Raw genomic sequence first — 26,259 nt, 5'->3', positions numbered from 1 at the left:
TTGTCCTTTTCTTGTCTGAATTGCTTTGTGTTACCTGTCAACACCCACTCAATATGTCAATTACTGTAAGATGGCATTCTTTGTTCCGTTTAGTATAAATACTCTCTTATATGGGTTTATGTAACACTCGTTTTTTTCTTTTCTCTTCTTTTTTTCCTGTGGTGGCAATTATCAAACTGTTTTTTAAGATCCCTTCCCTCTTCTGACATTGAGTCCCTCGGAAAGGAGCAGCGCAACTGTCACTGCTGGATCTTTAGGCATTTAAATTCCATTTAACTTCTCTTAGATCTCTAAATAGCTGCTGCTTAGTCAAGGCTACAGGCCTATATTTCCAATGCCTTCCACTGCAGCAGAAACCCTGCCTCTGTGGACACTCACTACCATTTGTTCCTTTCCTCCCATTCTCTCTTAAATCTACTTCACCAGGTCTTTGTCCTCAGCACTTGACTGAATGGGCCCTTGTCAAGGGCATTATTAATTCAATGATGCTTTCTCAAGGTCATTAATGACACAGTGGTGCTAAACCAATGATCAATGATCAATCTGTATCTTTCTTTTAGGTATGTTTTGTTGTTGTTGTTCTTTGAGATTATAGTGTAATGACATCTTTCTCCTTCCCTTTCCTTCCTCTGAACTCTTCCTTTTACAACCCCCTGCTCTCTTTCAAACTCATGGTCTCTCTTCCTTTAATTATTGTTGTAAATGTGCTCATGAGCGTATATTTTGTGTGTTTGTATACACACACGCACACACACATTTAATCTTACCTGACCGATCAGGAGAATCTGGTACTCTTGATTTTTCCTCCCTGATGGACTCCCATAGGGACACCTCACTTGATTTTCCTCCCACAAATTAGCACTGATTTTTGTTCATTCTCAATAGTTCCTCCTTTTCTTGCCAAGCTGTTAATGTTGGAAAGTGCTCCCCAGCATAATACTTCGCTGCCTTTTCTTTGACTTGTTCCCATGGTGACCTCATTAATTTAGATCTCTATGATCTTGATGCCTGTGATCACAAATGTTATCCTCTAATCAGACCATTTTTTAAAATCTGTAAGTCCTGTTCTATTTAACCTTTCAGCATCCTTCTTTGTTGGGCAGTAGGCAGCACAAGCCTTCTATGCATAACTGAATCCTCTATCTTCGTTTTTATATTCAGTCTCCACTATCTTGGTTAGTGAGGTCTGTCCCTATATCTTTGCTTGCATCTCACTCTAAACAGTCTATTGAAAGTCTGAGGGGCATGACTTGATGTTTCCACTTGAAGACTTTTTATTCTAGTTGTTTATTCTTTTGGTAGTGGGGCCTTTTGCTTTGTTTTAAGACAGGGTTTTGTGTAAACCAAGCAGTCCTTGAACTCACCACGTAGCAAAGGATGATCTCTAAACTGTGAAGGAACACTAGCAGAGAGATTCATTTCTGTCCCTAGTGTTAAAGTTGATGAAACCCTTCGGTAACCTGTGTTTTATAGTAGCTCTGACAGTTCCAACAACTTACGTTCAAGGTGTATTCCGCCATATAGATCAGAGATGCTTAGTGATGAAGCGCAGAGGAGAAGAGTTAAGCACAGGGAGTTAAGCATGTGGAGTTAAGCATTCTGGGAAAAAGGAACACATAAAGGGGATTCAGGAACCTTGAGCTTATCCAGTAGGTGCTGGCATGAACCTTGGGTTTAAATAGCAGAAAAAAATGAGAACAAGAGCACGAAGTAAGCAAATTAAACGGTTCTTGTCAAGGTGTGGCTCAACTTGCCCTTGTCTTGGCTTAGCTCCTGCAAGATGGCCTAATATATTATTTTTTTTTTAAACCACCATCATCACTGGAGTGGATCAATTTATTTCCTACAAGATCATTCCTTTTGTTCTGGGGGGCACAGCTTTGCATTCATGCCTAATTGCTCTCTTCTGCAGGGGAGGAAAAGCATACTATGAGGCTTTCTTCTCCCTGGTATCCAAGGCAACTATAGATTTAGGCCAATCATCTTCTTTTTGTGCCTTGAGCTTTGGAGGAAGATGACTTATGCTAGGTAGGCAGCCGCTCCTGGAGGAATTAACATTCTTATGCAGAGTCAAGCAGGAGTCAAAGAAGAGAGATGCAAAGTGTGGGCAAGCTGCCAAGCTTTGGTCCTGTTTCTGTTCAAGCTGAAGTCTCAAGAAGGAAGTCAATGCCTTTCAGCAAAAGTGCTATATACCTGCTTGCTACATTCTGCCCTTTGACTTCTTACTATAGACTTTTTAATGAGAAATTATCGACTGCACTTCCCCAAATTTTCATCTGTTGCTAATGGTTCTGTGACATCAGTTCTTCTGTATGTACTCAATTATTCTGGAAACTGTTAGATATTCCAGTGACGTCAATCAATCTGCTTCAATTTGTGATGCCACAGCTATAGAGCAGAACTCTTGTGCAACGTTCATTCTTATTTCGATCTTTCTAACTGGTGTCTTTAAAGTGCTTTGTAAATCAAATCAAAATAGGCAAATCTGTATTAACCAAATTCCTCACAATTTCTTCATACATAAACACACTTAAACATACTATTCTTCAAGAATAAAACCACAACTGTTCTTTTTTTATTTCTCCCATTTTAATTGAGTGCCTCCTCAGTGCCTACGACAGATTCAATGCTTCAAGCTTCTTTTTTCCTTTAACAACTGGTTTTAATTAATCTGCAAATCATTCAGATGTGTTTGAAATCTCTGCCTTTCTTCATCCCCAGAGAAAGAATGCCTGGCTTTGAACCCCAATTCTACCCCATGTTGTTTGCTAATTAGCTCTTTAGCAAGTTACTTAACTTCTCTAGGTCTCAATTTTCTCAGAAACATGGAAATACTAATAATTTGTACCTTAGTGCTTTCTTGAGAAAATTAGTTAGATGCATTTTGTGTTAGGGTCTGGATTACATGAATCCTGATGTTGCATGCAACATCCTGCCTTTAAAATTTTTTTAGTTACTTCTTGTTGCCTGTAGGTAAAATTGCAAATCTCTTCACACTACTTGCAAATGCTCCTAAAATCTAGACTTTGCTCATCATTACTGCTACTGGAATCTTTGTGCCTTTTGTTCTGTTATGAGGAATTGTTTTCTTTCCCTTCAATATGCTGTTCTTATCTCTGTGCTAAAAGGGACATGCCGCATGCCTTGCCTCTTTTGCTAGTGTTAAACCTTGGTTTTGAAAATGTCTGACTTCATGGAGCTTTTTTGCTAGTCTTTATACCTGTTCCTGTTGTTACAGTACTCATCACGTTGGATTTTAATAACTTGTTTAATTGTTTGCCCTCCCTATATTATCTCATGGAGGCAAGGGAGAACAGCTGTCGCTTCTTAGTGCATTCTAATTGACTGCCACGTTGAAGGTGCTCAGTTAACATTGTTGAATGAATTCGAGTCTGCAACAAGGTGAGCATCAAGTCCATAGTTGTATTTAATTTCTGTGATATAATACAGATTGCCTTGACAGCACTCAATGACTTCAACCTACATTTCATTAACTACATTTCATTACTACATTTTTAAAGCAATGCAATTACATAGTTTGTTGAAAACAATACTTTTTTTTTAATCATCCAACGAGGGCCCTTATAAACATTCTCTTTTACAAAATTCTACTTTTGTGTTCTGTTAAAGGTTCTTATTACTATATTAAGGTCAGTTGTGTTATACAATCTAATTTTAATTAAGACTTGAAAATGCCAATACTTCACTGTAATATAAAAGGGAGTTCAGGGATTAGTCATTTTTATATGCTTAATAATATTAAATGACAGTGGTTATAAAATGAACCTTTGGTTTATTGATCAGATGTGTAAATATCAGTCACTCAACTTGACTTCTAATAAAAACCCTGCAAGTTATAAACTGTTTTGAAGACTTTTTGAACATTTGACCTTTAAAATTTTGATTTGAATCAATATCTAAATCCAGATTGAATCACAATGTGCCCTATTCAATAATGATTTTAATCTTTTGCTTTATTTTATTCTCCGCTGATAAACTTTGCATCAAAAGTAAAAACAAAAAACTAAAGAAACTTGTTTTTAATTTTTAAAATTATAAATAAATATAAATTATATGTATATCTATATATGAATGAACATATACAACATTACACCTATCAATGATGTCAATATAGTTTTAGAGCTTTCATTCAATAATTTAGTCCTTGTACAAACATCAAAAAGTATACTAAAACAAATTGAAGTGACCATAATGTCACCCATATGGCCGTTCTCACTAGATGAGATAACCTTTGGGTGAGATAACATTGTTTTTAGGACCTGATACTGACCACAATGCTGTTATATGCTACACAGTTATATATGTTAAACAAATCCACGGTGTGAGAGAGCCCAGAGAAGCCCTGAAGCTTTATTTCTCTTCCCCATGTATTCTGAGGTTTAAGCAGGAAAAATGTTTAAGCATGAATGCAAATATTATGACGAATAAAGGATTGCTATTCAGCATGATTGTGGTTAATATGATAAAGGTGCTGCATTCAGGAGAAACCCAAAAACAGATTTTAAAGTAAGGAATTAAGCATTATTTTTGTTAATTTATTTATTTTATGTATATGGGTGTTTTTTGCATGTGTGCCTGTGCACCATGTGTGCCTTTAGAAACCTCTTGAGGCCAGAATAAGGCATTGGATTCCCTGGAAATGAAATGTGGATTGCTGTGATTCCCCCATTTGGTTTCAAGGAATTGGATCCAGGTCCTCTGGAAGAGCAGCCAGATCTCTTAAATACTCCAGCCATAGGAATGAAATATTGCTTTGATTGCTAATCAGTTTTTAAAAGCAGGTCAGCAATTTCTTAATTTAAATCTGTGTATCACTTGGAATCCTTGCTCTTAAATTTCAGACGGGCTGAGTACCGTTGCTCTGTCATGTCATCGTCTTCCTTATTTTATCTCTTAGCTACACAAGGCCTTTCTGCATTAAAAATCAAGTATATACCATTTTAATCCCCACTCAAATGCAATGCACCTGGGTTTTTTTTTTAACCTTTCCAACAGAAATCTATGATTTACTGTGGGTGTTTCGCTCACAACTTTTGTTTAGTCTTTTTGTGCTGATCTTCTACCATGGAGCATATGCCAAACGCAAAGGCATGGTCTCTTCTTTTTTTTCTCTTTCCTAATCTTTGTCAAGAGACTTCCCTAATTCATGGTACGTCGCACTTTTTGCCACCTCACTGAACTACATAAAATCTGGATTTGACCTTTAAATTTTTGATTTGCCATCAACATTTAAAGCCAGATTTGAGCATGATTTCCAATGTTTGCTTTATTTTACTCTTGATTGGTAAATCTTATACCAAAACAATGAAAACTAAGGAATAATCAAAGAAAGTAGCTGTGTTGTTATTCATGATGATTTGCATTCACCATGGGAATGTATAGTGCAGGTGGTTTTTTTTCCCCGAGTTCCAACAGACTCTTTAATTCCCTCTAACTCACTATGTTCTCTGACACCATGGGGATATTGCTCCTTTATTGTTCTGAAGACATTTTGGGAAGCACATCCAAAAGATAGATATATATATATATATATATATATATATATATATATATATATATACCGATGCTTTAAGTTTTCTTATTGTTTCTTATTGTCATTAATTATTTCATAATAAAAGTAACTTATGCTTGTCTAATCGCTTCTAATAACCCAAAACATATTCTGAGGAAGTGTCTCTCTCCTAAAGGACATAGTCTAGTGAGAAAGGCAGATAAAATACAAGTGAATTTGTCAAACAGAAAGAAACTCCAAACGGGGGCCTGCTGTAATGTGAATCTTCGCATCTTCTCCTAGTTCCATTGTTGTGGGGACAGGAAGCAGAGCGTCTGGAAAGCGCTTAGGTCAAGAGTAAGGAACCTGCTTGAATGATTTCCAAGTTTGTTTCTCTCAGCCATCACATAAGACATAAGTACAGGGCTTCCCTTGACCCCAAATCTGCTTTTACTTGGATCTTGCCTTACTCAGCCACAGGAACTGTGAATAGTAAATTGGTAATTCATAAACAACCTCCTCTAAGGTGCTCTGTTATAGCAGCCCACACAGAGGGAGAGATCCCGTTTGTTGTTGAATGTCTAGAATAAGAAGCCATGAAATATATTCATTTAATATATGTCACCCTTTATTATCTTCTTTGCACTTAGCCTCAGACAAGCATTGTCTTCTGAGATTTTTGCCTGCACAGGTATAAATGGAAAAGCTAGCTAAAAAAGTATAAATTTTCACTGATGTCAGGCACACAGAAAGCAGTCACTGAACATTGGTTTTGGCCATTATAAAGGATGCCTGGAGCAATCCTTGTGAGGTTCTTTCCTCTCCAGTAGGAGGAACAAAATAACCACAGACGTAAATGAATATGTGAGATCCTTTTAAAGAATGATACATGCTACAAAGAAAATGGATCAGGTTCATTTGTGGATGAATTCTGTCCAGTTTCTCTGATGGCAGGCTAAATTTTGATAAGTGAAACCTGCTCTAGAAAGGGATTGAGCTCATGATTAAAAAGCTTGTATGAGAAAATTGCAAGGGCGATAAACTTACTCATCCTTTTACCAATCCTTCTCTTCAACTGTTTGTTTTTGTACCATTGAAATGTAGGAAGAATGGCAAATAAGTTCCGCCTCTGGTTCCGCTTGCCTTCTAGCCTGGGAGTTACTGCTCACCTGGGTGATAAGTGCCACCAATGTGTTTCTCGCCAATGATTCCTTTGGGTATTGCTAAGAAATCTTAGGCTGCTTCACAAGCAGATCCTCTTGGAAGTCTTATAGAAATTGCCATTGCAAAAATATATAGCTATATTCCCCCCCATAAGTTTTCACAGGAAATAAATAAATAAAACTTCCAATTCAAATACAGAAAGTAGAATCATAAAATGCTCTTAACAATGTTCCAGAACTATGTGCCATGAGAAAAAAATGTTCAAATGAATATGCCTAAGGTCTAAATTAAATTAAAGTAGTTCAATGTGTAATGTTAACATATGCCCAGAAACAAACTGTCCATGATACTCATTAATCTCTAAAGGACATGTGAATTATTTCACTCAAACTTGATTTTGTAGAAATGGTCCAATATCTAAGGAGCTCAGTGAACAACTATATAATGTGAAGGGGAATATCTATCAATATTTTCTCCCAAACTAAAATATAATGTGACTATACTGCATGAGTAGTTTTAATTTTATTAATTTGAGAGAAAATGTTATTTGTTCTCAGGTCCAGTGAAATTCCATGACAGAATAGAATGAAATTTTCTAGTGCCCTTCTCCTATTAGTTTTAATCTTGTAAAGTGATTAATTATGCCAGGTGCTGGTGGGACACAACTTTAATCCCAGCAGTCCGGAGGCTGAGGCAGGTATATCCCTGTTGTCTGAGTTTTCTGTACTGCCTGGTTCCCACCGTCGTTAAGTCCCAAAGAAATCACACAGAGGTTTACATCAGTTATAAATTGATTGGCCCATTAGCTCAGGCTTCTTATTAACTCTTATAACTTATATTAGCCCATTATTCTTGTCTATGCTAGCCACATGGCTTAGTACCTTATTCAGTGAGGCAGTCACATGTTGCTTCTTCTGTGGCTGGGTCAGGACTACAGAGCAAGCATTCCTCTTCCCAGAATTCTCCTGTTCTCTTTGACCCGCCTCTACTTCCTGCCTGGCTACTAACCAATCAGCATTTATTTAAAATATAACTGACAGAATACAGACCATTTGTCCCACACCATATCTCTGTGAGTTCGAGATCAACCTGGTTTACAGAGCCTGTTTACAGGACAGGCTCCAAAGTTACATAGAAAAACCCTGTCTTGAAAAACCAACCAGCCAATCAACCAATCCAATAAACAAAACCAAAAATCACAAAAAAGATAAATTAATTTATATTTTGTTTCTGGCAAAGTTAGTGTTGATTATAATCTACTTCTTAAAATTCTGTAATATGACCAGGTAATTTTCCTCTTCCAGCATTGAATATAGTAAATAAAAAGTCCTATAAAATGGTGAGATTATAAGGTTCTATAAGATAAAGCCAAGGCAAACCTCATTTTCTTCCAATGTAGAATTTAAATTTTTATATCAGAAAAAATCAATGATTTTGCACTTTGAAGTCCAAGAATGTGCTCTAACTTTAAAGAAAGTCAATGTGTATTTATCATTCAGTTTGTGTTTAAAGTATATACAAGCTTAATTCTATAGAAAGTAAGAAGTAGAAATCAACCTGGTTTTAGAAATAATAGAAACCATTCTGTGGTTTGATGTTACCATTTATGATGAAATGATAAATATATAAATATTATAGGAAAATCAAATATCTATATTTTTCTATCAGGAGAAAATTGTGGCTATATAATGGACTTTTGTTTAGGTGAGAACAAGTAGTACACCAACTTTTAGAAAATTTAAAAAGTATGAAGCAGAAAACTACCACAGTGGACCACATTGTGCTGGTTCCCCAGAAGAAAGGGGTCAGCATCTTATGACTCTCTGCTCTGATTCTTCATGTTTGCATGGGCCACTACTCTCTTGTTCTTGAAGGAACTGAGTCATATACCATCTAGGAGTTGAGTCATACAAGAGGTGAAGTTATTACTGCTTTCTACAAAGTGTCACTATGATGTGGCTGGTAGAGCAAATGAAGAATTGGTCTTGATTGCACTTACTCAGTGGAGACTCATTTCTTCCTCTTTATAGTATGGTAGCAAATGAAAGTAAATATATGATTAAGCTATAATCATCTTTGATTTGCACATAAGGTCTAAGAAGTTACTTTCTTTGTCCAGTATTAGAAGAGTTGGTTCCAAGGTTCCTATTCTGATAAAAGCTGCAAGAGATTCTATCAGTCCTTGTGCTAATACTTGTTTGAAATCATTGATTTACTTATTTTTTTAAATTTTTGATAGTTTTTCTCTGTCTCTTTCACTCTCTCTTTCTCTCTCTCTCTCCCTTTCTCTCCCCCTCTCTCTCTCTCTCTCTCACACACACACACACATACACACACACATACACACACACAGACACACACACACACACAGACACACACACACACACACACCCCTTGATATATGTTGCTTATCTTCTTCCCTAAGCCCTCTCATCTGTATCAACCTTGCCTCATCCCTAACATTTTTTTTTTTTGAAAATTCATGACTTTTAGGTTTGTTGTGTCAAGCACAGAAGTTTGACCAGGGCCATCCATGTGACCATTGGATTGGAAGAGTCTCTTGTAGCCTTTGGCTACACAAATGAAAGCAGTGATTTATCTCTCCTTGAATTAACCTGGTCCAAAATATTCATCCGTTAAGACTAGGGCCCATGAACCCCTCCTCCATTCATACTTAAGTGTTGACAGGCACATGAACAGGCTTTTTAAGGGCAAACTAAGTAATTATCTTCTTAGTAACTCGTTAAGAATATTTTTTACTTTGTTCTTTTTTTAGAAAAATTTTAAAAGTTATTTGTATTGCTTAACATTCAAATTGAATGCTTCTCTAAAAACTATATCATGTTTGGGAAGATAAGATTGTTGAAATGTATTCAAAACTTGTTCTTATGGAAATATTTCATCTTACAGCTCTTTGATTGTAAAACAAAAATCACTGAGGAGTAACTGGTGTTAATCAAAAGACCAAGTGTTTAGATAAAGTAGTGCTGTACACAGTCTCTTGAGATTGTTTCTCACAGATTTTTTTGTTATTATTGATTTTTCTAATGGAGGCTCTTGAATTCCTGTATATTCTTATAATCTGTAATAAGTATTATTTTACTTCTTCAAATTTAGGTAGTTTTTATTTTCCTTTTCTTGTCTAATTGCTCTGGCTGTGGTCTGAAATAATCATGTTAGGTAGTATGGCCTAGAGTGGGCATCTTTACTTTAGGCTTGATCTTAAAGAACAGTATTCCAAATTTTGAGTGTTGTATGTAAAGTTAGTGGAGGGTTTTTCATATATGGTCTTTATTATGTTGAGGTAATTTCCTTCTATTCTTGGTTTGTCAGTGACTTTTAATCATGAAAAGTGCTGAATTGTGGTTATATGCTTTTGCTTTATCTATTGAGATAATCAGGTGGCATTGTCCTCTATTCTGCTAAGAATGTGCATCACATCAATTTATTTTATGTGTTGAATTATCTTTTTATCTCAGAAATAAATTACATTTGGTCATAATGTATGGTTCTTTTAATGTGTTATAGAGTTTGGTTTGCTGGCCTTTTGTTGAAGAATTATGCACCTACATTCATCAGAGATATGATTGGTAGTTTTATTGTCTGTGGTGCTTGTGTCAGGCTCTTGTATCAGAATAGTAATGCTCACTAATAAAATGTATTTGGAAGTGTTTCCTCCTCTTGAACTTTTTGGAACAGCTTGAGAAGAATTGCTTTTAATTCTTTAAATGTCTGGTTGAGTTCACTAGTGAAGCCATCTTTTCCTGGGGCTTTCATTATTTGGAGGTTTGATTACTGACTCCTTCTCTAGACCCCTCTATGCATTCTCTTTGCTTCATCACTCAATTTTGAAACATACTTAGATTGTTGGAGGGCATTGATAGAGATGACCATTCTGTTCATTTTTCTACTTTTACCAGCTAGCGATATTTTAAATTAAATAACTAAAAACGACAAAGGGGAGACCAGAAATTCTGTAGTATACTCAACAACCAGGTCCTGAAGTAAGATTAAAATAATCAATATCAGATTATTTCATGATTATTAAGATCATTTACAGGTAAAGTGTCTGCACCACTGTCAAGGCAAGGGACAATTTTAGTTGCTTCCGGAATTTTTTTCAGAACATTACTGATGAATTCTGGGGATCATCTAATCTTATAGAGAATGTTCCTTTCACTCCATTGGTCCATATTCTCTGTTTGGCTTCAGAAGATACCTAGATCTTTTCATTTGCTTTATCTACTGGTCCCTGTTTTTAGGTACATCTCTTTGGCATTTACTACCACGGACGACTTCCTGGAAAGCAGCTAATATCTGGATAGGCTTTTGTGCGACTCTCAGGTCTTACTTCAAGCCTAGAAAGAATGACAGAGCTAAGCGTACATAGTAAATGTATCCAGTCTTTAAATTAAAAAAAAGTCATTTTGGTGGTTTGCAAAGTGTGTGCACATGTTTAATAACGCAAACTACAGAAGTTGTCAGACTCTCTTATTTAAAAATCTAATGATGCTGATTTGGCTAGAAGTTGGGGTAGCTTGGAAAATATCAAGCAAAACAACTTTATCAAGGGACAAATTAGTGTTTGAAGCTGGTGTTAATTGGCAGCCAAGGTGTTTCATTAGGCAGCTGAATTTTTTACAGTTGTTCCTTGGTTACAACAAAAACACAAGGCAGAAGAAAACGCGGCGGTGTAAAGGATCTGTCTCCCATCTCACCCAATCCCTTTGCCAATGTGTCAATAATGTGTGTCCTGTTTTAAAGCATTCGTTTGGTGCCTGGAGACTGTGTCTATGTTGACTGTTCCTGGTGTCATCTACATTGGAGGCATGCTTAATAATGAATGGGTTCAGGCATGATCACTTTCAAACTGCAGGTGTTGTATTTTTCTATTTTGCTGCTTCCTCTGCTTGAATGAAACCCAAGACTTTCCTGAGAGAGTTGTTTTCTCTTTGTAACCTACCACATAAAGGAAACCACAGGGAATATATAAATGGTAGCTACAGAGATTATTCTTCTGGATGCAGCAATGCGAAACACGATGCCTTGTCTCTATGAGTAGATGTGTACATACTGCGACTCTGTAAAGAAAACAGAAACACCTCAGGGCCATAGGTAGTGATGTCCCACTGTTTACTCTCCTCGTGAATGGTAAACAGTGTTAAGGTTTCACACCATGCAACATACTCAGAGTACCTTGACAGTATGAAGGCTTTGATACTTTCCCCTTTCTGACATTTTCATAGCTGTCTGGGGATAGAGGAGGAGGTGAAAAGAAGAAAAAGGAAGAAAAAAAAAAAGGTGTTTGTTCCCTGAGTCCTCATACTGTAGGCCAGAAATCCCTGTCACCTCCTCATCTTTTCAGTCTTTTCTGGGGTCACCATCAGCGTCTATGGAAAAGGGCAAAAGAAAACCATTTTCTGTACAGGATGCAAAATTCTTGGTTTAAATTATGTGCCACTAGCTTCTCAGCCAAATCGTTTAATTATGATAATAGTCTAACTGGAGCCTCTGCTGTCGATTCTAAGAAGCAAGCATGGCTCTATTTGTTGCCCTTCAAAGGAAGACAACTACGGGGCTTGCAAAGTCTCAGTGAGGAATTTATAGGAAAATAATGAATGCTTCTGCTGTAGCATGTCACAGGGGAGGCTGGGACAATAGTGATCTCATGCACACTGCTGTTCCTTGCTTGCTGGGCAGCATGTACACCTGGATTTCTGACAGCTATTCGGGTCCACTAGAGACTTCTGCCTTTCTGTTCGTCCTCTCACAGGCGATGGTCGAGACAGTTAACAACCTCCTTCAGCCGCAAGCTTTGAATGCCTGGAGAGACCTGACAACAAGCGACCAACTCCGTGCAGCCACCATGTTGCTTGACACTGTGGAGGAGAGTGCTTTCGTGTTAGCCGATAACCTTTTGAAGACCGACATTGTCAGGGAAAATACAGACAATATTCGTAAGTGACCTTTGCCAAGACAGAAGGTCTAGAGTCGGTTGCATAGCAGAAAAAGGATTAAAAAAAAATCTGGTGCCCCAATCATGAGCAGCGCTTTGGTTTGCTGGATATACGTTATTCTATTTCTCAAATAGCTTTTAGTTTAACAAGAACAGAATTTATGCTTGTTAACCTCTGTAGGGCATTCCAATATGAGAACAAATCCGTGAGGTTTATTAGTTGAACTTTTATGTAGGCATGTATGTATGTAGATTTTATACTGCTTACTATTCTGACCTTATGAGGATTACCTGTCTTGAGTTATGTTCTATAACAAACAAGTCATTTGAGTGATAATGTTAATGTTTGGAAATTGTATCATCCCTTCCTATAAATATAAATCTGTTTTTATTGTGTTTTAGGATGTAGCTAACAATTTTATTTCGGGAGATTTGATTAAGCTGTTTCAAATTTTATTAGGTTTGTAGATAGATCAATACAGATGTGACAGTACATCTCTGGAGTACAGAGGATTTGTACATAATTCATGGAATAGGGATAATATCTTGAAAATTAACTTAAAAGCAAAGACAACATGTAATGATTTGGATCAGAATTTTAAGTATTAGGTTTGACTATTGTACATTTGTATTATCTACGTGATTTTTGCATATCCTTGATGATTTTATTTTGTAAATAAAATGACAACACTAACCATATCCTTGCATACAAATTAAGCAACTTTAACATGACAAATAGTCTAAGGATCCTGAAACTGTGAATATAGAAAACAGTTTAGTGATTAAGGAGATTCTTGTAGCTTTGCCAGCTCCCTCACAGGACGCTGACACCTCTGTGTTGTGAACAGAACTGGAAGTTGCACGGCTGAGCACGGAAGGGAACCTGGAGGACCTGAAATTTCCCGAAAACATGGGCCACGGAAGTACCGTCCAGCTCTCAGCAAACACTTTAAAGCAAAATGGCCGCAACGGTAGGCTGGAGTTTGGTTTTGTGCTCACTGCTCTTGCCCATCTATCTATTCATTTGCTTTTAAATCTGTCATGTAAGAGTTCTGTATGCCTTCTCTCTCCCTTTCCCTCTTCCTCTTATCTACAGGACCATCAATATAACAATGATGTACCTTGAGTAAATTTTCTGTTACATTCTATCTCTTGTTTCGGTTGTCAGAAACTTGAACATGTAGAAAATTCTGAACCCCAAAACTCAAATTTTCTGCCAAGCCTTGCCCCCATCTCCCAGGAGTAATAGTCATTGAGTTTGAAGATTTAACTGATGAAAATTTGGTGCAGATTTTCTATGTTATTTTTTTAAACTACAAGCTTTTGTGTTTTCTTTGGGTTTTTATAAATGTATCTGTATTTTTCTTTTGTAAAACATACAGAAAAGTTAACTAACTATAAGGAGGGGCTTTGAGGGGATGGGACTAGGATATGTAGGTCAGCTTAAGTAACTGTTAAATTGAATTCACTCAAGAAAATAATAAAGTACAACATATAAGTAACCTCATGGAAAAAAGCATATTCCTAATTTCACAAATCTTTGTCACAAAGGCAGGAAAACCCTTGAGTCTGTTTAGTGATGTGGAAATGACATGAGGTTAGTGCAACCCATTCAGGGCCGCTGTTTCATAGAGACAGAATAGCTCCAAAAATGATCTCCTTGGTATTAGCAAAGGTTTAAATTTTCTGTCATCAGAATATAATGTTGTCAAGGCATTTAAAATCATTTATGAGTAAACTTATAAATCATTAGAGTCTCATAAACTAAGGCAATGTCTGAGGCAGCAGTAGGATTGTGAACAGTGAAAAGAGACACTTGAATCCACCTCCTAGCTGGTTCAGTAAATTCTGCGCGCGGCAACAGTATTTCCCTCTGAGAAAGATTCCTTTCCAGATGGAAATCTCACCAGTTCACTTCCAAGGATGAAGCTCCATTACCAAGGGAGGTCTACAGCTGCCTGTCTTGTGCATCCTGTCTTATTTGCCCCACTTCATGTTTTTCTCCAACATGACCATGATCCATGCTAAGTAGCTTTAATTATGTTCATCATACAAAGCTAATGGCTCGGCAGCAGGGTTTCCTGTATATAGCAGCCTCTCTACCGTTTGACTCTGCCTCCACTTTTGTTGAAAATAGCTTTTTCCCTCCCCTAATTCTTATTAAGAGGTCCCCTCCTTTTACTCCTCCCAATGCCCCCATATCCAGATTTATGCCCCTTTCTGTTACTCATTAAAAAATAAACAGGCTTTTAAGGGATAATAATAAAATAAAAAAATAAGATAAAACATAAAAAGAGGACAAAACAAACAGACGAATAGGAACTTAAGAAAGGGCACAAGGGACACACTCATTTGCACACTCAAGAATCCAATAAAAACCCTAGACTGGAAGCCATCATATATATGCAAAGGACATGTAAGGTAAAAGAAAGAAACATATATAAATAAAAGTTTTAAAAAATAAAAATTAACAAGAAAATAGCTTCTGATATGAAATTTTGAGAAAAGAAACCTCTAGTGATTGCTGTTGAGTTCATTTTCTGTGGCCGATATCTACTACTGGGTACGCAGTCTGCACTTAAGAGTAGTTTATGTCCTCAGTGAGACTGCCTTGGGAAAAACTAAAGTTTCATTTGCAAAGGGTTATCAGTTGGAGGTAGTTTCCGCATAGGGATGAGGTCATCTGTCCACTTCTCCTCTAGCGCAGACCAATGCAGGCCCTGTGCGTGCGGCCTCAATTTCTGTGAGTTCATATAAGCTTTGCTCATGATGATTTAGAGGGCCTTGTTTCGTTGGAGTACTCCATCTTCTCTGGCTCATACACTCTTTCCACCTCCTCTTCTCTGTGATTCCCTGAGCCCTGAAGGGGGGAATTTGATGGAGCCATCCCATTTAGGGCTGCTGAGTCTCCAAGATCTCACTCCCTGCATATTGTCCACCTTGGGTCTCCGTATTTGTTCCATCTGTTTCGTGAAGAAGCTTCCCTGAGGACAATTGAGCAAGGCGCATTATTTGACTCTTAAAAAGTAAATCTACCTTTTTATGGAAACTCTTCTCTAAGGTGGATCACTATTTCTCAACCCTCTCCCCTCAGCCATACTTAAGTCAATATTGCTTCAAATCAATTTTTTTCTTTTATTTCTTTTGTTTTACTGCCTGTCTGCTTATTTCCCACTCTTTCCAGGCAGTTAAGTTCCTCAAGAGCAGGGGCCATGTCTGATGTCATCACCCTGGTAGCCATAGTGGTGTAAACAAGACATGGTGAAAGCAAATGAATTTACAAAGATGATATAGAATAACTGGATAGACTTTCTAATAAGATGCTAAAGAGGACATAAATATGTCTACATTAGCTATAGCGAGTGGCTTGCTTATTTTATGGATTGCATTGGTGTGCAATGTCTTCATCTTAAGCCCCATCAAGTCACTTTGGAGTGAATATTCTGAAACAATTATGTAAAATTACTTGCACCGATGAAACAAGTTGGAATGACAACATGCCCCTGAGCATTATGTGGAATTGTTATGACTTATTATCTGACTATGAGCCAATTATAGTAAAAGTCACTAATATCAAGAAAAAAAATGCTTGGATAAAAATTAATTGTAGCCATCAAGCCTCATAAATTTTATCCTAAATCTTGAAGAAAATTTTGTTGTTTCTATTGTAACAGATAAGTATTTAACGAGGAAATATTATTTAGATTTGGTATCTTAAGAGATAAAGGTGAGATAAGAATTCTCTCAGATGCAATAGCAAGCAAGATATGAATATAAGTAATGGGATTTTTAATGAGTGTTCTGCTATGTGATAGTGTGTCCTAATTTACTGAAATTAGTTATAGATAAGATTTTTTTTAAAGAATCCTCTCTTACTTCATGGCATCTTCATGACAATCTCTTTGTTAGATTACTGAAATGACAATGGATTTCATCAAATACCGCCATGCTACATCACGTGACAACATCTGGAATATCTCTGGATGCAGGAACACTGCAGCTGCAGCTGCTGGCATCTCTGCCTTCTGCAGCATGGGTCACTAGCCCCTGTCTGAGTATGAGGTCATTGCATCCGATTGGATGTTCTGATTGGAGTTCCCAAAGAATCTGTTTGCATGGCTAGGTGCAAAAACCAGCCTTTGTCTACTTTGTGTATTTAAATTCCTAAGAGCAAGGAATTTCATAAATATATAAGTATAGTTGAGGTACAAGACAGTTATGATCATACCTTTTTAACTGCCCCCCACACACATATAAATACCTCATATTTAACCCAGTCTTCTTTCTTTCTCTATTTGACCTTGAAATTCATAGACACTTTGGCTTTCCCATCATTTTAGTTGTAGTAGTCAGAGTAGCATTGGTTTCTTGGCAAATTATAGTAGAAATAAGACATAGGATTTGACATTTGACATAGGAAAGATGATAAAAATTAAAACATGACAAAAGGAAAAAAGTAGTTAGCTTTAAAAACTACTATAATTAAGAGATTATTACAAAGGGGAATAAGGTGGGAAGGGCTTTATGACTTTGTAGAAATAGTTTCTGACAAATAAAAGTTCTTGGACAAATAAAAGAATAGCATCCTTGCTGGGCGGTGGTGGTGCACACCTTTAATCCCAGCACTGGGGAGGCAGAGACAGGCAGATCTTTGTGAGTTCGAGACCAGTCTGGTCTACAAGAGCTAGTTCCAGGACAGGCTCCAAAGCCACAGAGAAACCCTGTCTCGTAAAAACAAAACAAACAAACAAAAAAATTAGCATCTTATTGCAAACTGGACAGTGGTGATGCACACCTATAATCCCAGCGCTGAGGAGACAGGACAGTCAAAGCTACACAGAGAAACCTTGTCTGGAAAAAGAAAATAAAGTAAAAGAATCTCACTGAAATGTAATTAAAACACAATGAATTACATAGAGAGTGAATGTTTAAAAAATCTGAATGTATAAAAAATCTCTATAAATAAAACATACAATACAAAGAAAACCAACCAGAAACTAAATGTTTCCTATATATTTCCATGGTGGTTCTTACTGTTCCTTGATTCTCTTTTCTTCTAATGAAACATTCTTATTATCACTCTGTTCTTAGACATCTTATATCCAGAATCACTTAATATGAGCTATTTTCTATTTAGATTAAGTAACCCAAAAATTGCTTGGATATTCAGTCATGATTTGCCATTAACTAATATTTTGTGTTGTATTGACACACAGTATATTCTATTAATGTAATATATTTATTCCACTATTTGATTTCTTTCAAGAGAGAGGCTATGATCAATAAGGATTCTGTAAAAAGCCTCATACAAATTGTTTTCTTTGTGGTAAATGTTCTCACTTATCCAGGAAGGGCCAATAAGTATGCAGTTTTATAAAAAGTGTCAAAATCTTTCCAAGTCACTGAAATATTTTATATTCCCATCAACAGCGTATAAGAGTCCAAGTCCAAGACTGTATAAACATTAGGATCCACGGCATGAAAAATAGTATTACAAATGTAGTTTTAATTTTTTTCTTTCCTTAATTGTTAATGATTTCATATACAATCTTTTCATATATAAAATGGTTTTTGTTATATTCTTTTCTAAAATGCCCATTAATGTCTCTGAATTGTTTACAGTATCTTCTGTCATCAGACTGTTGACCGGCATGGATGTTTTGTTTATTCATCCTATTGTTCCCTAGTCTGTAGAGGGCATATTTATTTTCTTAATGGTATATTTCAATAGGCTCATCTTTTTAATTTTGATGAAGTCCAGTTTTCCTTTTATGGATAAGTTTTGCAGCTATTTGCATTATTTTATTATCTTCAAGGTAGTAGCAGATTATCTTACATTTTGTTCTAGAACCTTTATGATTCTGGATTCTGGTTCTGGGTCTATGAAACATCTTAAATTCAGCTTCAAGCATACAGTGAGACAGTGCTTGAGATTCAGTGTTTAAAGAAGTGATATATAATGATCTCAACAGAATTCAATTTCCCCTTCCTCATCAGTAACTTGGTACTTTGGTATCAAGCAACTTTGATTTTATATCCACGAATGTGTTTTATACAGCTTTGACTACTACCTAATCAGAATTGCAAATTCTAGTATGGAGTAAAAACTAATCAGTTTCTTCAAATCTCTAATTCACACTTGCATTTCTTTTAGGGGAGATTAGAGTAACCTTTGTCCTGTATAACAACCTGGGGCCGTATTTGTCTACGGAGAATGCCAGTATGAAGTTGGGCACAGAAGCCATGTCCACAAATCATTCTGTTATCGTCAATTCTCCTGTTATTACAGCAGCAATAAATAAGGAGTTCAGTAATAAAGTGTATTTGGCCGATCCTGTGGTATTTACTGTTAAACATATCAAGGTAAGAAAATGACATGTCGTGTTTCATTTTCTATATTGCTTATATTTGTTATAGAATAAATATTAAATTTATTAATTTTTTAAAATATTTTTCTATTGTCTGATATAGTATATCATTCAAGAATATAGTCATGATTGTTTTCGTAAATAATCAGAAAGATGTATAAAACTGATCTCTATATGAAATGGTGATATGTTAATTTTTCCATAGTAACATTATTGCATCTAGATGTAATATAAATACAATATTAATTATATTCTCTAAATATGAACTACACGGTTCTTAAAAGAGCTTGCAATGCACTTAATTTAACTGAGCTGCAGCATGTTGATACTATTATAAGCAATCATGTCTGTGAGTGAAGATATATTTTTGTATATATACAAATTTAGAAGTTGTAAATGTTATAAAGATTTGTAAACACCATCCTTTTAGAAGTTCCCCCCCCCCCCAACAGTTGGCTTCTTTACTTTGAAATTTAAAAGCCAGTACAATCCTAAAACATTGTTAGCAACATCGTTTTGGTAACATCAGTGTTGAAAATAATAATCTCACTTCTAATCAGACACAACAAATGACAGCTATTCAATTTCATTCCAAATTGATGAGGGCCACTTAATATGAAAATACCAAACACACCTCTGTAAGGATTACAACATAGCGTGAGGTTGTGCTGTGGGTAAAGAAAGTTCCTACTTCATTTGTTCGATCGTAAAATAGTTATTGCCTTTATCGATCTTTTTCCACCGTAGCAGTCAGAGGAAAATTTCAACCCTAACTGTTCATTCTGGAGCTATTCCAAGCGCACAATGACAGGTTATTGGTCAACACAAGGCTGTCGACTCCTGACTACAAACAAGACACATACTACATGCTCCTGTAACCACCTCACTAATTTTGCAGTGTTAATGGCACATGTGGAAGTTAAGGTAAGACATGCCATAAAGCAGGACTATTCTAGCATGTAATGAGACTGGTAACTCTAAATATTCCTGAATTTTTCCCCCTAGTAATTTTAGCCAGGAACTCCGGCGTTCATGCCAGATCCTTTTGAGTGATTCAAAACACTGCTTCTTTCTTTTTCCATTGTCAATACAAAACAAAATCGAAGTTTACTCAATAAATTTCTCTGTAGCCTCCCTGCTTTCAATTGGGCAAATGAATGCTATACTGTCATCTTATGAACAGGGTAAGTTAGACCTGGGATAATGGAAGCTGGGATTGGCTACAAAGAAGATCAAAGAACTATCCAGAGATTAAATACTATTAAACTGATTTCTGGAAAACAAATAAGTGTGGTCCCAGTGGGGTGGAGGGGTTAGCATATTGTAGTACAGTGGAATGGACATTCCATTCTAAGGAAGAGTTCAGGTGGTTGACGGTTTTCACAGTCAAAAACTGGCTAAGTTGGCTGCTTCTGTTTCTGGAATGACAGTATTTTATACACATAGATGGTTTTATACACATAGAAAGAGAACATGGGTTTTCAATGAAAGAGAAGGCTAAGCAGGCTTTAGGGTATCTTCAAACACAGGAGAACTGTCCACAGAACTATAATATCGTCTGTGTCCAGAAGGCCTAGATCAACATATTTAGAGGTTGGATATTTCTGCTTTTTTAAAGCAAGATAATTTGGGAATGAGTAGGAACGCTGGTGTCTTGCTCCTCTAAAAAACGTTTGGCCAGGACCAATATCTGAGTTGATTCCACTTGTGGATCATTATCAATAGTTGTAAGGAAAGAAGACCTAGCTTATATGGTTTATATGACTTAAAGTATATTAAAAAATGGGCAGTATTCTGAAACAATATCCAGTAAAAAGAATATATAATTATATTCATAAACCAAATGAATATTTAAAGTGTTAGTTTACAACGTATAATTTTCTCAAATATTTTATGTATTAAGTGTAATAATGTTAGTTAATATTAAAGTCATTAATCTCATATAAATCACATTATATAGAATATAATATTTACTTCAATATTTTGAAGGTTTTTGTTTACTGTTGTTTTACCGAGTTGAGTTTTTTGCATGCATGTATATCTGTGCACCACATGTGTTCAGTACCCACATGGCCAGAGGAAGCCTCAAGGTTATAGATGTTTCTTAGTTGGGATGTAAGTGATGAGAATTGAACCTTGGTTGTTTGAAAGAGTTGTAGGCGTTCTTAACCACTGAGCCATTTCTTCAGTCTATATTATATAATTTTATATAGTTAACATAATTTTTATTAGAGTGAGATATGAATTATGTCAACATTTAATCCTTTGTTTTTATAAGATATCACATTATAGTACTTCGTCTAATTTTAATAGATGTTGAAATTTTAAAAGCATGAGTACTTAAAACCTAAATTAGCTTTGACAATAACTGAATGTTCCTTCATAAATTTTCATAAAATTTTCTATTATATAAATAATATTACTTACTATGAAACTTTAAGAATTGATAGATGATACATTTTAAGACAAATTACTTTATAAGTTGAATACAATTTGAAAGAAAACATATATTAACAAGTTTAACTGTTCAATCAAGGACAGCTTTGTTGATATTTAATGTATTAAAAAAAGATAAATTCTATACTCCAGAATATGGATTTTCATAGAGAAAGCAGACACAAATAGTTACATCAAAGTAAGAAAGAGATACGAATGAAGCTTTTGCAGTGTTCTTTAGAAAAATTGAATATATAAAAGCAGAAAAAATTGCTAGCTTCGAGGTGGTGATTATAAGGTTTCTATTAAGAAATTAAGAATTTATTGGAAAAGTTGTAAAGAATATCCCAATTAGATAAAGCATACAAACAAAATGACAAAGAAGTTAAATATGATGTTTGAAAATGCTATGAAAAATTGAAGATTACTGCACCATGTATAGAGCCTGATTGACCAGCAACTGAAGATGGTGACTTCAGTAGGGCTTTGGCTAAATTTAATAAGCTTAACACCTATAGGCTAGGACTGGAATCTGAGAACATCCTCACATGTGGCATGACCTACGTGTCTCAATATTTACAAGCAATACACCACGTTGGGAAACATGGAGCACATACTGATTTACAAAACTTAGGTGTAATGACAAGGGGACACAAAATCTGAACTTTGACATCTTACAATTACCAGAGTTCTGCTGGACTGTGGCAGTTGCGGGCCGGGAGTGCATCATCCAATGGCACCCAGTGAATGATCTACTTTACCTTTTAAAAGTCTGAGACCTCAACTAGGGTTCAGAAGATACATGAACAATTAATCTACAAGCAATTTCATCACTATTACCTTTCTAGAAGTTGCTGGCAATGGAACGCTTTGCATTTTGCATAGATGATTCTCGATCCCATAAGAATGACAGATGTGGAACCTGCTATACCTACACAGTGTCACATAGATCAATAGTAAAGAAAGACTATCACCATAGCAGGCATAAGGGAAATTTGAATTCCAGCTAGACTTAGCACATAGAAAACATACATAAAGCTTGTTATCTCGGTTATGTATTCTAATAGATGAATTAGCAACAAGAATTTAGATACTTGTGAATTTTCACCTCTATGGCATTAGTAAAAGTGGAACAGGGATTAATGTTCAACACATTTTTAGAAATTGAAAACTCTAATCCAGGGTTTGCCTGCTTTCTTCCTGTGATGCAAGTCATTTCCTGCTGCATAGTTTCGTTTGTATGTGTGTTGGGTGGGGAGGGTTTACAATTTAGAAAAAAAAAATGGTACAGGTATTCTTGAAGAAGACTGCATCTATGTCCGCTGGCAACATAAAATTATTTTTGCTGTTTCAACACAGTTAAAATTCTGGTCTTCAAAGGACTATAAGGCCAATTTTGTCAAAGCTTTTCAAACTGATTGAAGTCAGCAAGATTGACCACATTGACAAATGATAGATTTAATACTGGAATGTGTTAGTTAGGTTCTTGGATCCTACATTTCTACCAGCCAAGACATTAAATTCTGAAAAATGGTTCAAATTTAGACAACCACAAAATATCATTTTTTTTGGCTCAGTTCATTTCCTAACAGCCCTTCTTCAATCCATTTTAAAAGGATCATGACTGTGACCACTATTGTGTGTCAACAAGAGACAAAATAAATGGAAATCGATACTTTCCTTTAACAATCACTCACACAGAATGCTTCACGTGGATCTTGTATTGCAGTCTCTAGTGATTACCACAGTCAGCACCATTTTGATCCCGGATCATGAGTTTGGCTCTTTCATGATTAAAGAAGAACTGAAAACACTGGGCCTAGTCATCACTAGAATCAGAAAATGAAATATATTAACACATTTCCATTAAACTTCTGTTTTAAATAGAGCAATAATTTATTAACACACAATGAGAGATACAGCAACCAATTAGAATAGATACATTTATATACACTGTCTACTTTCCTTTTAACTCTACAATATACCCAAGTAAAGGAAGGAACATTATATCAGATAATTTGTTTGACAACTTTGGAAAGAAAGGAAGAATTGCTAGGATAATCTTGCTACCTGTTGACATCAAATCTTAGCATCTATTTTCATTCTAGGCTATCTAAGCAATGAACTGCCCTTATTTGTGTCTGCCTCTCTGCCTCTCTTTGTACTTATCTATCTGCCTTTCTGAGTTCTGTTTATTGGTTTTATCTGATGAGTTCTCCTTTGTTATGCCCCAATCCGCAAAGTCCCCCCCCAAAACAACAAGGAAACAGAGTCCTGAATGTAAAAGCAAAGAGCCTTTATTTTATGCAAGTTTACAAACTTGGTCTTTCTGCATGTCCAACATATTGAAATAAACGGAGAGCCCAGAGCTCAGTTAGAGTTGGGTTTTTATAGTAGTAAAAGTTGGGATGAGTGGTTTGTAAGGTTCAGGACCCCTGATTGGCTGACATTTGTCTAGGGGTGTCCTGGTGAATGTGTGTTTGCAGGTGATCCTATCTACAATGGTTGGAACATTAGGCATTTCCTTTGGATTGTCTGTTCTTGGGTGGTGCTCAGGTAATCTTAGCTTGTGGTTCTTCCTGCCACCAGGTATTGCTTCAGGGTAAATTATTGAGACTTAGGCCTCTATTAAACTTATTGATGGCTGAGTCCTACACTGTCTGGTGATAATAGTTGGAAGTAAAAAACTTCCTTTGGGTGATCTGTTCATGTTTAGCTTATCATTGCTTGCTCCTACATTTTCCCCTTCACAAGCACCAATGGCAGGACCCAATCTTGGTTCCTGCTTGCCCCTGGTTTTAAAAGGTATGGAACTACTACTACTTAAATTAATAAATCCATTAATTATCAACTCTGAACCTATTTTCCTAGTATATCTACAGGCACTATAGGTAATTATCTTGTCCCCCATGCCTGGAAGTTTTCCTTGTCTCAATCTTTCTCCTTATTTTGGGCAGGGAGTATGGAATGATGTGCTCCTTTCCACAACTACTTCAAGCTGACATTGGGGCGTTGTTATCCATGCCAAAAGCAAGTTGAAAGGCTAACCAAAGACAGAGAGGAAATTTGGGCATTGGGGCACTCATTAGACTTCGTTGAAGGGATAGGGAGTGTTTATATCAGCTGGACTGGTCCCACATCAGCTTTCAGGAAGTTCAGGGCTCGCCAACATTCAGAGCAGGTTGTAGTCAGCAATGGATGCTTAGATAGCTCATCTGCCAACCAAGTGGAAACCTATTAAGATAAGTTTAAAGTAGAAACAGAAATTAAAATTTAAAAAAGAGCAAATAACAGATAGGAATAGATTCATACCTTTGAGTTCTAGCAAAAACTACAGATTTTAGTTAGAAGCATGTGTATTTTTCTGCTGTCCAGAGAAAATTTTGTAGCTTTAGAATGAGCTAACAAGTTGGCTATAGGTTTGTGGAAAAATCTGGATACCTTTTGCTGTTAAACTGATGTTGTAACTGCCCTTAATACTATCAGAGATTTCAGAAGGATAAATAAAGTATATCTGAGTACAGACCAAATGTTTTCGAATCTATTAAAAATAACAGGGACCAAAGTCCATATACAGTTAGTCATACCCAGGTCTCCATAGCATTGGAGGCAGAAATATCCAGAATAGCAGTCTTACTGTCTAAGTTAGGCCCATAAGGTGAATTTTTTTTCTTTTTCTGTGGAAGAGAGACATGGAAAAGACTGACCTTATTTTGTCTAAGCAAAAGTTCTTTAATCAATTCTCCAAGGTCCTGCTGTTTGTCCATAGTCTGTACCAGGTCCTGGCAGCAGGAGTTGCTCTGCGGCATCTCACCCAGTGGTCGGTGTCATCATAATCCAGGTGGAGACATCGTGGTGCCTCATAATCTTCTTTGGAGACCTTGGGTTACTGCTAGGATCTTGGAGTCTCTGTCTAATGTAATAAGCTTTTTAATCATTATTTTAAATGCCATATTCTGCAGAACTCTCATGTATAAGGGCTACCTAGGTATGTCTGATTAGAGAAACTTTGTTTCTCATTATTTGTTTTAAGTTTTACTTTGAAAACATATACAGGGAACTAAATAAGGCTTATTCCTATAACTAATTATATCAGTACTTTAAATATGACTGACTAACTTGTATTTCCTGACAGTGTATAATAAGATAGCAGTTTTCACAAGACTAGAACTCCACACTCTGTAATCATTTTGAATTGTAGCTAATAAAGAAACTGAAGTAGTCATTCTGAGGATAAACACAGAGCAAGTTTATATCTAGCAATTAATGCTGTCTCCTGCAAAGGCAAGGAACAGGTCCCAGGGTGAAATGGGAACAGGAGGGAGTCTAAGAGCTACCATTGCCCTAGGGCAAACTGAGACTCAGGTCTACCTTCTTGCTGGTCTATAGAACCCATCTTGGCAGGTGTGTACCAAGTTGCCCTGGGAAAGCTGCCCTGGGTCCTTCCTCTTTTTTTTTTCCCCATCACAAGTACTAATGACAGGACTCAATCTTGGGTTGATACTGGAACCTCAATACCATCAGTTGAACAGTATTGACCAATTCTTGAACAAAAGCCATCGAGTCTGTTGAGAAGAAGAAGCAAGATAATTAGGGGCCAGTTAGAGCTGAAAGTAAGATTGTTAACCAAGGAGAGCAGCTGAACAAGTTTCCATCCAGCTTCCCTGTGAGTGTTCTGTTCTCTATCATTAACAAGGTCATTGAATCTCTAATTACCCCAGAGGAATTGGCATAGAAACAACGTTTTTTTTTTACCCAGAAGAGGAGATCCAAACCTCTTAGTATCAATACAAAAAGTCATGACTCAGTTTATCCAAATAGCT

The 26,259-nt window shown here is 36.3% G+C and overlaps 1 protein-coding gene across 1 annotated transcript in view; it reads left to right on the top strand.

The window, feature by feature from the left end:
• Adgrl3 (adhesion G protein-coupled receptor L3) overlaps nucleotides 1-26,259 on the top strand; it is a 722,793-nt gene that overhangs the window by 595,691 nt on the left and 100,843 nt on the right. The window contains 4 exon segments of the mRNA XM_087908936.1: nucleotides 12,450-12,633; nucleotides 13,481-13,603; nucleotides 18,787-18,995; nucleotides 19,748-19,924. Of these exon segments, the coding sequence (XP_087765062.1) occupies nucleotides 12,450-12,633; nucleotides 13,481-13,603; nucleotides 18,787-18,995; nucleotides 19,748-19,924 (693 nt within the window).

The sequence above is a fragment of the Myodes glareolus genome, chromosome 8 (genome assembly GCF_982192425.1).
Source record: "Myodes glareolus chromosome 8, mMyoGla1.1, whole genome shotgun sequence".
In the NCBI taxonomy this organism is placed as follows: Eukaryota; Metazoa; Chordata; class Mammalia; order Rodentia; family Cricetidae; genus Myodes; species Myodes glareolus.
This window is presented reverse-complemented; position numbering and strand designations above follow the sequence as displayed.